The sequence below is a fragment of the Antechinus flavipes genome, chromosome 1 (assembly GCF_016432865.1).
Source record: "Antechinus flavipes isolate AdamAnt ecotype Samford, QLD, Australia chromosome 1, AdamAnt_v2, whole genome shotgun sequence".
Taxonomy (NCBI): Eukaryota; Metazoa; Chordata; class Mammalia; order Dasyuromorphia; family Dasyuridae; genus Antechinus; species Antechinus flavipes.
In genome coordinates, this window is record NC_067398.1 from 480,687,678 (window position 1) to 480,702,499 (window position 14,822).

The 14,822-nt window shown below is 31.9% G+C and overlaps 1 protein-coding gene across 4 annotated transcripts in view; it reads left to right on the plus strand.

The window, feature by feature from the left end:
- The window catches only part of NOL4 (nucleolar protein 4), a 494,820-nt gene that overhangs the window by 80,998 nt on the left and 399,000 nt on the right, over nt 1-14,822 (plus strand). For all 4 annotated transcript variants that reach the window (XM_051970265.1, XM_051970266.1, XM_051970268.1 and 1 more), the window contains exon 2: nt 8,372-8,521. In XM_051970265.1, the coding sequence (XP_051826225.1) occupies nt 8,372-8,521 (150 nt within the window). The remainder of the gene's footprint in view (nt 1-8,371; nt 8,522-14,822) is intronic.

The following is a 14,822-nucleotide window of genomic DNA, read 5'->3' on the forward strand; positions in this document are numbered from 1 at the left end:
ACACAGCTTTCCTATCCCCCTGCTGACACTAATTCATTAAATTCTGCTCCATAAATTGGTTTACTATTACTTACTCTCCCCCTACCCAGGGATCCCTCCCTTGTCTTCTTCCCTCATATTTTGCTTCCTCATTTACTTATCCCTCCCCCTTTATTTCTTTATAGATTTTGGAAAGCGTTATATCCATCATGGCATGTATGTAGTGTTGCCTATTGAACCCATTCCCTATATGTGAATATGTTTTCAGAACTATGAGCCCTTCTTGCTCCTCTAATGTCTTTGTGTCTATTCTTCCTCTGCACCTCATTTGTATAAGATGATTACATTTTTTTTTACCTTTTCTCTACCAATATTTCTTTTGAGCTTACCCTTCTTAAACATAAAGTACACATTTCCCATGTAAAAAAAAAAATTAGTCCATGTTTAAACAGCTTTTCCATGCTAAATTCCTTAAAATTGCTCTTTGATAGCGGCTCTTACAATATTAAATTTTCTGTTGTTTGAGTTTAGTTGATAGAAAGTCCTATAAAAATTTGCAAGCTTGTTGAATGTCCATTGTTTGTCACTCAAAATTATAGATAATTTTGCTGGATGTAATATTTTTGGCCACAGGTCTAATTCTTTTCCTTGTGTGTATGATTCCACATGTATGATTCCACAATTCCAAGATGTGATATGATCTAGGGTCTTTTATTATAGTTGCTAAGTGTTGTAGAAATCTAATTATATGTAGTTCCAGTGTATTTGCATTATTATTTTCTTATTGCAAAATTTTCTCTTTAATCTGAAAGTTTTAACATTTGGCAAAAATATTCCTATGTGTTTTCCACAAAGGATCTCTTTGAGGTGGTGATCAGAGAATTTTTTTCTGTTTCTACTTTACCCTCATGTTCTAGTAAAGGGTGAAACTGAAAAAGGTGTGCTTGAATCAGATAACAGAGCACTTAAGGCTAATTACCTATTCGATGTGAGACAATGTCTCTATTAGCATATGTTTTCAATAAATGGCTCTTCTCTCTGGTGTGAACATAATCATAGAAAAGGATTTGAGGGTGGGGTGAGAGAGGGGTGATAGAGTGACTTTGCTGCAGGATGAAGAGGAGAGAAGTTGGTGACTTTGGACTCGAGAATCCAGGATACATCTTTGGTGAGTCTCATGGCAGTTTGCCTGCTTCTTTCAGTTCTCCCCCTAAAGATCAAGGACTTTTACTTATCCTGACACTGGATGATCCTGAAGCCTCCAGGGAGCTAGGTCAGACTTCACACTATCACTCCAGAACAATTTTCTTTTGTTTTCTTTTTCTTATTTTTGCTATGGCATTTGGAGTTAAGTGACTTGCCCAGGGTCACAGACTCAGGTCCTCCTGACTTCAGGGCCAGTGCTCTATCCACTGCATCAACTAGCTGCCCTTTCAGGACAGTTTTCTAGTATAATTTCCTGCATTATTTTGTCAAGGTTCTCATTTTGGTCACAACTTTTTGGCAGTCTGATTATTCTCAAATTTTCTCTTCTTAATCTATTCTCTAGATCTGTTGTTTTTCTTATAAGATGTTTCACATTCTGTTCTATTTTCTCATTCTTTATAATCCATTTCATTATTCCTTGGTCTTTCATAGCTTTGCTGTCTTTCCTTTGCCCAATTCTAATTTTCAATGAGTTATTTTCATCTTTGAGATTCTGTACCTCTTTTTCTAATTGGTTGACTTTTTCCCTAATCTTGTTTTTCTTGGATGGTTTTAATTTTTTTTCTTCTTTTTCTATGTCTCTCATTTGATGTTTTAATTCTTTTTTGAGTTCTTCCATAAATTCTCTCTCAGCAGGGAGCCATTTCATGTTACTCTTTGGAGTAGAAGATTTTTGTTTTTGTTTTTTCACTAAAGTGTCCTCCTCTGAAGATGAATCCCAATCTTCCCTGTTCTCATAATATGTTTCAATGGTGGGGTTCTTTCTTCTTTGCCAATTCATTTTTTAAAAAATTACAGGTATTAGTGTAATCACCTCTAATTGTAGGGTGGGGAGATGGTGTCTCAATTTTCTCTTCAGCTCTCCACTCTGATCAGGAACCCTAAACCAAGAGCTTCATTCTCCTGCAATTGCCCACATACAGCAGTGTCCCTGCCTCACTGCTACTACCCTCACTGGGTATTGGTTCCTTCTTTCCCAGGGCTGCATCTCAGCAGCATAGTTGCTGGCATTCCCAGTCAGCCAAGATTTGCTCAGTCTTCCAGGACTCAAACCCTGACTCCACAAACCATCTGGGAAGTGAAAGTTTCTGTGGTTCCAGGTGAGGCTCTAGACACAATGGGATAGCCCAAGGGATCTCCACTTGATGTTTCTATGGAGTTAGCTCAGAGGTGTTTGTGCTTCAGAAGGCTAATCCTGGCCTGGAGTCTTTCTCCAGATTTTATCAGGCTTTATGTGGAGGGCCCATTTTTCTGCCTCAAATATTCTAAGTTTTCCTATCAGTCTAAGTTCACCTTGAGGTAGAATTTTGTATTATTTGTGGGGGGAAATTGGGAAAGCTTGAAATTTACCAACCTACTCTGCCATCTTCCCAGAATCTTCCCCTTTTTAGTTATTTTGAAAATAAATCTTGCATATATCTTTATGAATTAATGCTAAGTATGTTATATATTTTCTGGGCATTTTGGATGGATGGATATTTTTTGTTCTTTTTTTTTCCTGTAGTGTACTATAGGATTGCTAATCATTTTATTGGATTTATTTTCTATCTTGCTGTAGCTATTAAGAGCCTAAATTTGTATCTTCACTGGCAATCTGGGTTTTCTTAATAAATTATTATATCTCAAAATGGATAATTTTGTGTCCTCTTTACCTATATTAATATTTCTAATTTCTTTCTCTAGTTTTATTGTTATCACTAGCATTTCTAGAATTATGTCAATTAAGAGTGAAGGAAGGGGCACCTTTGTTTTATCCCTCTTTTAATTAAGAAAACTTTTAGTATTTTTTTTAATCACAAATAATTTTGGTTCCTGATTTTAATTCTATGCTTTTGATCATATTAGCAAAAAATTGTTTCATGCCTATGCTTCTTGGGATTTTTAACATAAATGAGTATGCATTTTGTCAAATACTTTTTTCTGCACAGGAAGTAATCATGTAGTTGTGTTTTTTGGGGGTTATCTTTATTATTTCTATAATGTTTACAAATTAAAGTGCCATCATCGAATCCTTTATCTGAATTACATATTACATACTAGAGTGCCATCATAGTATCCTTTATCTGACTTTAATTAATCACAATAATTTATCTTAGGAATATATTTACATATTCTTCTAACAATGATTTCAGCCTCCTATCCCATACTACATTCATTAGTAATATTTGTCTATAGTTCTCTTTGCCTGTTTTATTTCTCCATGATTTAGATATCAGTACAATGGCTTATCCCTTCCAAATAAAGAAGTTTATTAAAATATCTTTTATTTTCTTTTAAAGAATAACTTTTGTAGCATAGATATTGATTGTTCTTTAAATATTTGATATAACTTACATATGGTTCCAATATATTTATGGGTATTTCCCCCCCTTTCTTAACTCATTTAAGACTTTTGCCAAATTTGTTTTTCCAAGATTGAATATTTATGATCTTTATTTCTCATTTTGTTAATGTGGACATTTTTAAACTTTGGGGATACTCATTAGCATTTTTTGATCTTTTGGCTTTGCTGGTACCTAACTATATAGTAGTTTTGGATAATTCTTTTTATTCAAAACTTTTTTTAAAAATTTCTAAAGCTATTCCCCTCCCAATTTTCATTTTCTCCCACCTCCTCTACAACTTTTGCTCCCTTATTTCCAATATTTTTTAAGTAGCTCCTTTTTTATTGGCCCTTTTCCTTTCCCTGTTCTAAAACACAAAGGATAAGAAAGCAAATAATACAAAACTAAGCCTTCCCTTGACCCGGATACTCAAACAATTGATCTCTGTTTTCCCTTTCACCCAATTCTCATCCAAGGATTAAAAAGGCTGTAGCACATACAGTGGCCACACATAAAACATCTAGGCAGATGAACTAAACCAGGTTGAGGGTAATAGATGAGCCTCAAACTCATCCAATGGAATGGATAGATGGGAATAATTTGTTTTAACAGTTATGAAGGTGGTTGAAACAGGCGCACAGATTTTTGTCATTCATTTGGTCATTCATTATTTTGTGCCATCACCAGATTTCTTGACTTTTTCATGATTGGACTCAAATGATTCTGGAGGAGACAATGAAACTGGCAACTTTGTACAACTCTGCCTCACTTAAATTCAATTCATAAGAAAATCAAAACCTCACCCTAATGTCATTAATCTTCTTAGAAAATGAAGGCTGGACAGTGACAACAATTTTGTTATGACTATTTGTTCAATGAAGAAGTAGAGGATTTAAATTCAGTATTATGTTGTATAAATCACCTATGGTAATACACACATACACACATGCATATAATAAATGGCCTGATAAAAAAAATAAATGATTATGTATTTACTATTAGCAGAAATGTGTTTATATCACATCAAAGAACCAATATTTTCCTTTACATGTGGTGTCCTTGAAAAAAAAAAGATATTTTTAATACCACATAGGAAAAAATAGGATTTATGTTTTATTTTGTTTTTTTTTTTTTCATTTTTAAAAATGGCAGCAACTCTAAAACTAAAAAAAAATGAAATTTTTGTTTAAGGAATTCTGGAGATGATAGCTCTTTAATAATACTTATAATTAAACTTTTTTAATATAATAATCATACATCCTTTCAGAAATTAATTTTGAGAATGTTAGAGCTTGAAATAACCTCAGAGACAACACAGTCCAACTTTCTTGTTTTATACATAAGGAAAATGAGGCAAAGAAAAAGATAACTTTCCCAAACTATACAAGTGAAAGGTACTATTATTATAATTTAATATAATATTATTATTATATTTTTATTATATTTTATATATTACTATATATAATATATAATAACTATATATATAGTTATTATAAAAGTAAAAAGTAAGTTGTGACAACATTCCTTATAAATCTTTACCTTTTCCCATATTCTTGTTTTTATTCCTGATTGAAATTACTTACATTGAATTTCCCTGTATCAAATCCTACTTGTAATTCTATCCCAAATAAAATGTCACTTTCTCCATAAAGTCTTTCCTGAGTTCATCTTTGTTGGAATCCTTACAAACTGCTAACTAATTAGAGTTGATCTAATCTTACAAGAAGATGTTTTGGGCAGAACCTGAAACAAGGTACTAAGTAGGACTAATTAATACAAGGCTTGTGTTTACACCTTTACTCATTGGAGTTCACAAGTATGCCAGCTCCACAAAGTAAACTTTGTACCTTTATGAGTTCACACCTCCCATAGTGCTTTCTGGCCCAAAGAGCTTTAAGGGAGGTGTGAACTCCCTTGAAGTTAGAAAGTTTACTTTGTGAAGCTGGCATACTTGTGAACTCCAATGAGTAAAGGTGTGAACACAAGCCTTGTATTAATTAGTCCTACTTAGTACCTTGTTTCAGGTTCTGGCCAAAATCTTCTTGTAAGATTAGATCAACTTTAATTAGTTAGCAGTTAGTAAGGATTCCAACACATCTTGTTCTGTATTTAGAAGTAGCCACATTTTTTTTGGGGGGGGGTTGTTACTTCATGTTATTTTTCTGTTCAAATAGAAAAAAATCTACTTGTTGATCATCCTGACTTCACATGATTAATCTCCTAAAAGATGGAGAAGGAAGACTGATGTTTTGGGAGGTTTTTGTTTTTTTTGTTTTTGTTTTTGTTTTTGTTTTTGTTTTTTTTTTGTGGGGTGGGAGGGGTATCCTAGATGCAAGCATAATCTACCATTCAGCAATGGAGAGATCCTAATCCACTGAGTAGAGATAGTGGGGTAGTACAGAGTGGAATCTTAAACATCCTGAAATCTGATTTCTTTGTTAATGAAAGTTTTAAAGATTCCTGTTTTGCAGCTTCCTTACCTTCCTTCCTCTCTTTCTTTCTTCTTCCTTTCCTACCTGTTTATCTCCCTCCTTTCCTTCCTAATTGGCTATATTTAATGTCTATTTGATTTCCACACCCTTTACTGAGATTACCTACCAGTTTATCAATTATAGTAATTGTAATGGTGATTTTCATAATTAGCACACATCTTTTTTTTCCCCCTAATAACTGAATCGAAGCTATGTCAGGTGTTAACTAATTTAATTCATTGATCTTCAACAAATAGATTTAAATAGAAAGAGCTTTCATGTATTGTCCTTCTATTGAATTTCTTCCTTGACTTTTAAAGAAAAATATAAAGCATCAGAGGTTTTTAATAAATGTTAAATTCAATATTTTTGAGAAAGATTGATTTTTCCCCCCGCATGACAAATGCCAAGAAATTTTCCTTCACTGATTTCACTATAAACTTATTACTTTGGATGGAATAATTTATCATTCTGTGTTCGTTTTTTTTTTGTCAGAATTTTTCTCTTATTCTGGCTTCCCATCAACCTAATTTGCACTAGGCATATTTTCTAGCTATGATTTACTTTCAGGAAGAGCTCTAAATGGGGGAGAAGGGGAGTTAGGAAATCTTGATCACTTTAGATCTTGTGGTTCTTAAGTTAATCCTTTATTATTTGACTTCATTATGATATCTAAACTATACTTATAGCTATCTTTCAAGTAGATTCTATACCATCTAAGAGGCAGAATGACATAATGCAGAGTGCTAGATTTGGACTCAATAAGAATTGGGTTCTAATTCTGCCTTTTACACTTATGAACTGTGTAACCATAGACAAGTCATGGAACCTCTCAAAGATTCACTTTTTCATCTACAAAATGGGGACGATAGAACATGGAATACATAAATTATGGATTAATTACAATACTCAATTATAACACTCAAAGTGTATTAGAACACTTTAAATACTTTTAAATGTTATGCAAATGTCAATTTTCATTATTATTCACAAGGAGATACATAACAGAATCTTAAAATGAATCACAATTTAATTTTATTACTCTGTTGATATTCTTACTGTGTTTTGTGTTTCACAGATAGCAAAGACTGATAAAATTAGATGTATTTTCCTGTACATGTGTCCTAGTTTTTCAACATGCAAGTTCCTTGTGAATATAAACTTGAATTGTATTTGAACAGAGTTGACCATAACACTGACAAATTTAATCTTCTCAGACCAAATTTTGTTTTTCTCAAGGCTTTTCATGTGTTCCAATTAGACCAGTTTAGTAAATATAACATAGTTTGAAAAGGGGATTTCCAATAGACACAAACTATCCATTTGGTAGTTATTAATAATACTAGAATCAATATGTTAAATTCACAGTGGAGAAAATAATTTATCATAGAATCACGACTTTATTCACATTCTTAAGTTATATTTTTGTTTGCCGATCAAGTCCTTTTTTATTTAAGGATATGTATCATGAGAGGTAATGATGAAGACTCTTTAAATCGAAGTTTATCTCATTTTGTCCATTCTCTCTATTGCCACCATAGTTTAGACCTTTATTACTTCTCTATTTTGTTATTTACAATGGACTCTTAACTACTCTATCTTTAGTGTTTCTTTCTCTGTTCCAATTTATCCTGTACAGCACCTCTAAGTTAGTCTTTCTAAGGCACAGTGTTAATCATGCCATTTTCCTGCTCAAAACCATTAACTCCACATGCCTGTTTAAGTCTAAACTCCTTAATGTGGCATCTAAGGTCTTTACCAGCTGGTCTCAACTAACTTTCTAGATTTATTTTCATGTGTATACCCTTTATTTCAGTCAAACTTAATCTTTTACTATTCCCTGAAAATGCTTTATAATGGCAAACATCATTTGTTCTACATGTCTTGTTTCTTCTACTTGATTGTAAATTCTATAAGAGCAAGTTATTATTTTGCAATGTCTTATTTATTGTAATATTGTTATATTCTCTAGACCACCTAGGAAAATATTCATTAGATTTAATTGGACTATTTGTTGAATTAATAAACAAATGTATAAACTAGAAATTATGAAAATAAACCTAATAGTAATTTATACTTAAAATTTTTCCACCACCAATTTTTAAACGTTTTTATTTCATTGTGTACACTTCAATAGAATTAAAATAAAAGGATGAGGTATTATTTGATGAAATTAGCAACTGTGCTGAAAGACTAAGTGATTTTTTCCCCCTATTCTTAGGATTCTGAATGTAAGTAACAATAATGGTAGAAGTGTAAATCTTCATTTTATTACATTATGATGATTAGCTTTATAGTTTAAAATTGTTCAATCAGATTTCATTAAAGAAGATGCATTATATTCTTATCAAAAGGTATTTATGAATCTTGCATTCTTTATCTCTTTTCCAGGATGGAGTAGGAGTAGATGAGAAGCTATCTTTAAGGCGAGTAGCTGTGGTTGAAGATTTCTTTGACATTATCTATTCCATGCATGTGGAAACAGGACCTAATGGAGAACAAATCAGAAAACATGCTGGACAGAAGAGAACATACAAAGCAGTAAGTAAAAGAAAAAAATGTGAAACTATTTCAAGTATATTTATAAAGAATACATTAAGTATTTAATATTTTATATCATAGCATAAGGTATAGACAAATGATATTCACACCTTTTGTTTATCTATAAAAATCTATATTTTATATTATGTGCCTATAGAACATACATCAATATAAGTATTATGTTATGTACAGATGAAACCTGCTTATATTAATCTAATATTCCTACAAATATATATACATATAAATTTGGAAGTTCTAATAATGGCTATAGCTAATGCCCAATGAGCTATAACCAGAATCAGGTCTCATTAGGATACATATAATTATTGAATGTTGCTTACATTTTAAATTGAAATCTTTTAATGTTTTTACAATAAAATGAATATGTGAACAACATATTTAATATTCTGTCAACTTAGCAGATAAAGAATTTATTCTATTATTATGAAACTACAAATATTTTTCTTGTTTAATGGTATTTCTAGGTCTATCTAAATATTTTAATTCAATTTTTATTTGATTAAGCTATTTTGTTATGAGATTAGATTTTGCAAATTCATATCTCTCTATAAATATTTCAGTATCCTTTTTCAAAAGAGCTACTAAAGGATAAATCTATGCTTCTAATGTGAAAAAAATTATATTCCATGGACAAAATAGTGGTTGATCCATAACTTATGAGCCTTTGTTTTTGGCTGCTGTTATCTTCATTATTTTCAGCTATATTGATACATAATATCAGCCTGGATGCATTTTTTTCTTTACAGATACAGAAAAAAGTGTGAAATGTTCAAAGTTTCAAATACAGGTACTTATGTTTGAGCATAAGAAATAGCTTCTTTTCCATAACTATTTTTTGCTATATTGCTAGGGTCATATCAAATCTTTAGAGTTGCATAATAACTTTCAATATTTGTTATATTTATTCCCTTTATCCCCATGGTTTTGTTTCCTGGCTGTTTCCAAATTGCATGGTATTTGGATAGGCACCTTAATAAATTTTCTCACCTAATTCTGCCAAATAAACATCATTTTTACCAATCATCTGGAGATTTTCTATCATTATTAATGAAAGTTGCTCATTTGGGGAGGGTATTTTGATATAAACTAATATTCACTGAACACACTAATTTTCACTTACCCTTTAAGCCAGGCTTGAATCCTAAGGGGCCATTACCCATTACTAGAAGAGAATAGATGCATTTATCTACTAATTTCATTAACTATGCATTCTTTTATGGTATTTCACTTGTATGAAACAGATTTGTGAATTTTAACTTCCAGTGAGATTTTTCATCAATGGAATACCAAAATACAGTATATTAAGTTAAACTAAAAACCTGACATTTTGCATAGTGGTATGTTATCCAGTATACAATATCTACTAAAACTAAATTTTATAGTTTAATCTTTGAAACTCCTTCATTAAAGACCTTTTATTGTTGAAGTAATATGACTTAATAATATAGGGCAACATTACTTTCTCTTTATGTAATTCCATATTAGTTTTCTTACAGGATTATATGGAGAGAATCTGATCTACAATCCATTTAAGACATCTATTTAAATTACTTTGCTCCAATATTTCTTTTTATATTATCTATTTCAGAGTATTGTTTGCATTATTTTATTGGAGAAACAACTTGAGGAATATAAGAAGCATCTTAAGCTTGGTTTATTCCCTGATGAGAATGGATCTTGACCCCCTCCCAATCATTTATGTGCCTTTCCTAGCATGCATCTATTTATTCTTCCTGGTAACTAGTTCTGTCCTCTTTCTAATACTGTCAAGCTTCCTATTCCTTGGTTCTCTAATAGATTTGTATTATATCCCAGTAGTGTAAGTTTTCTATTTCAAGTGTCAGTAATTAATTATAGAAAAAGAAAAAATCAGCTTTGCAAGCAAATGTGAATTCTATACAGTGAAATATTCACTTAGCAGATAGTAAAACTACAATTTTTTTCATAGAGATATTAAAAGTTGTATTAGCTCCAACCTGTTATGAATACTTTTATAAGAATTATCATCATTATCAAGAAAATTAATGGAGTATACTGGATAGCTAAAATTTCTTTTTAATTTCAACATCTCAACTCAGAACATTCTCCATTTTATATATTTTTCTTTTTTTTCTTCTCTCCTTCATTCTTTCTCCTTCTTCCACCTCAACCAAAAAAAAACAAAAAACAAATATTCTTAATCAAATGACTAATCATTATTGTATTATGTTCATTATTAGTATTAAGGTCAATATGGCCTATGTTTTTGCATATCTAGTTTATATCTTCTCACTGTGAAGGAAATTTTTTTGTTGCTTTAACATGGGGATGCTACTTAGTGTCATATAGTTGCAAGACATCATTCCCTGAAATATCTAGGTATAGACAGGTTGCACTTATTTCACCATGATCTGAATCTAAGTACCTACTTTTTATTTTACTTAAACTTTTCTGAAAGTCCTCATAAAATGACACATTTTAGGAATAAAAAAGGCTATCTGATCCAACTGAATTACATTATCATCTTATTTCATTCACATATCTTCTTTTGCTTTTAATGCATATGTGTGTGAGTATATACACTACTTACAAATGTATCACATAAAATACATGCCCATACAGTCAACTCTTGATTATCTCCAATCATGAAGGGGAAATAGCCTAAAACTACATTTGACAACTAGAAAAACAAAACAAAACAAAACAAAACAAATCAAAACAACAAAAAAACCCACCTGTTTAGGGACTTGAATTTTTTTTAATCTAATAGTGAATCTGGGAATTTATGATGATTTAAGATTTTACTTAATCTTATTCTTAATTAATTTTTTATGATTTAAGATTTTACTTAATCTTATTCTTAATGAACAGTAGTCACAGTATCAAACTCTATCCAAAGAAGAACCATGATATTTTACAATTTCCCAGTTTTTATACTTGTCAAATCTTCTCTACAATCAATAAATAAGGGAAATAATTCTCTTTCCTTTCTCTTAGCTGTCTCTTTTCCCTAGGCTTAGTAGACCTGGTTCTTGCAAAACTCCATCCAGAACTTAAATTATTAAAATATTTGAGATTGAAAGGGTGCCCTTGTTAAGTGCCAAGTAAAAATGGCAATGGCAATAGAACAAGTAATTAAGTAGAGTTGATGCTGTCAAAAAAAGGGAGCTGTATGCATTGCTTCCTCAGCAAAGAACAAGTAACTAAGCAGATTATCACAGGTGAAAATAATATTTGCCATTGATAAACCACAAATATGAACAAATGTGAATGATAGAGCCTATATTTGCTTATGTGAAAGACTGCTGATTAGGACACTGGTTCACCAAAGTAACAAACCAATTGCAGTGCATGGATGGACCAGTGAAGCTGTTTGAATAGCTGTGCCAACTGCTATTACAGTTGGAGTTTTTAATGTTGCCATGACTCAAAGCTTGAAAGATAAGGATAGTGCCAGATATTAACCCCTTACTGTTTAGTGTAGTCAGGTGTTTATGGTTCCAGTTTAGTCTAATTTTTGTCCATTTTTTTGTTTAAGTGGAAATTGATGTTTTCATTGAATTGATGAATAAGAAAATAGAGGTTCAAATATCATTGTTCCTGGACATCTTTATTGCCTTCTGGAAGAAATTGAAGTTTATTCTGGGTTTGGCCTTTTTTCTATCCACATTAAGAACAAAGCTTTTCCTGAAGAGGAAAAGACAGAGCAGTGAGGGGTAATTGATGACAGAAAAGAACATGGAAGATAAAAGTGAGCAAAAAAAAAAGTGGAACATGATATATTTAAAAAGCAGAAGAGTAAAAAAAGAAAGCAGGAGTTCCAAATAAGAGGAAGAAATTGAGGAAATATGAGAAATGATAGTAGAGGAAAAAAGAATGGGTGGATATGACATGTTCAGAAAAAAAAGTGGATTTTGGCTATAATATTTCTAGGAATTTTCATTTTAGAATTTCTTTTTGAAGATGCTGGAGTGAGAGCATATAGATTTTCTACTGGAATATGAGAGAATAAATTCTAACTATAGTGACAAATTGACAAGATGGACCTACAAGAAACATTTTCAAATATATCTTCTTTTTCTATCAATCAGTTAATCATTAACTTTTATTAAGGACCTATCATGTACTGGGTATTGTGTTGATTTCTATCAAGTATCTCTCCAGTAAAGGTAGCATGTTGAAGTTTAATGAGCAGGTTATTGATCAAAGGAAACTTTCACAAGAATGTACTTTTTTGCAATAGAGTGAGTGATCATATGTGGATGAGAGAGAATGAGAAAGCTCAAATAAATCAGTCAGCCAGTGGACAAGAGAGAGGCACGTGGCACATCAGTTGATTCAAACCTTTTTATTTCAAATAAATTCTTCTGAAAATCTTAGGATGAAGAATCCTAGGATCAAAATTGAATGATTAAAAATCACAGCAGAGAAATCAGAAAAGAATAACTGGGCATGAGAGGAGATGATAGGTAAGAAGAAGAAGATAGATCACTGAACTTAGTCTTGGATTTGAATTCTACTTCTGATAGTTTCTCTGTGTTAGCCTAGGGAAGCCATTTAATTTCCTTGAATTTGGGTGTGTAATGAGGACAAAAATAACACCTACCTCTCAAGGTAGTTGTGGGGATCAGATAGATAATATATGTAAAGTGCTTTGCAAACCTCAAAGTGCTATATAGATATAAGCAATTGTGATCCTTATTATTATTAAGATAGAAATATAGGGAGAAATGAAAGCCTTATCCTTGACCCTTTCTGTGGCTCTTCTGTATTGTCTAGATTTTATAGTGGGAGAAGGAGTTGAAAAAAATTCCTCAGTTGAGTGATTCTTACTCTGGGTCTTTATTCTGAGACCCTCTTTTGGTAAGATAACTCAAAAATTATGCTAGAAGATGGATCAAAGGGTAGGTTGTTGTTGTTGTTGGTGGTGGTGGTGGTGAGAGAGAGAAAGAGAGAGAAAGAGAGAGAGAGAGAGAGAGAGAGAGAGAGAGAGAAACAGAGGGAGGGAGGAGGAAGAGAGAGAGAGAAAGAGAGACAGAGGGAGAGAGAGAGAGAAAGAGAGAGAGAGAGAGAGAGAGAGAGAGAGAGAGAGAGAGAAAGAGAGAGAGAAAGAGAGAGAGAGAAGGAGGGGGAAGGGAAGGAAGATAGGAGAGAGAGATGGAGAGAGAAAGACAGAGACAAGTAAACATTAGATTCATAGGAAATTAATTCTATTTTTTAAATGTAAATGAAGATGAAATATGAACAATATGACTTTTTGATTTTTAAAAACTTTCAGACCCTTCGGTCTTTTCCCTCCCTTTTGTGTTTAAATTTCTTGACAATGGTGTCTACATTTGATCCACTTTGTTTCTTCTTATTCTTTTAACAGTCTCACCGATGACCTTATCATTCAACTAAAACTGCTGCCTCCAAATTTGTCAATTATCTTTCAAATGCTCCATCTAGTAATTGTTTTCTTAGTCCTTTTAAAAAATATTTTCAATTTCAAATTTTCTTCCTTTCTCCAGCCCCTTTCCATACTTATGAAAAGGTGAGAAATACAATAACCTTTATACATATGAAGTCATGTTATATATTAGTCATGTTAAAAAAATGAAAACATAAGCTTCAGTCTGTATTCTGAATCTATCACTTCTCTATCTAGAAATGGATAGCATTTTATACTATGGAACTTTAGAGTTGAGGTGATTTATTGCACTGATCTGAATTTTTAAGTCTTTTATAATGGATTATCTCTATAATACTGCTGTTACTGTGTACAATGTTCTCCTGGTTCTGTTCTCTTCATTTTGCAATAGTCTATTTCAGTATTCTCAGGTTTTTTCTGAAACCATCTTTTTCACCATTTCTTATAGGTCAATAGTACTCCATTGCGATCATATGTTACAATTTATTTAGCCATTCCCCAATTGGGAATCCATCCTCTCAGTTTCGAATTCTGTATCACCACAAAAAGGATCTATTATAAATATTTTTGTACAAATGGAACCTAATTCATTACCTTTGATCTCTTAGAAGCATAGACCTAATAGTAATATTGCTGTACCAAATGCTATGCACAGTTTAATAGCTTTTTGAATAAAGTTTCAAATTGTTCTTCAGAATAGTTGGACTAGTTCACAGTTCAACCAATAGGTTCATTAGGGTACCTATTTTCACACATTCCCTCCAGCATTTGTCATTTTTCTTTTCTATCATTTTAGACAATCTAATGGGTATGAAGTGGCCCTTCATAATTGTCTTAATTTGCATTTCTCAAATTGGTGACTTGGAGGGTATTTTCACATGACTGTTGATA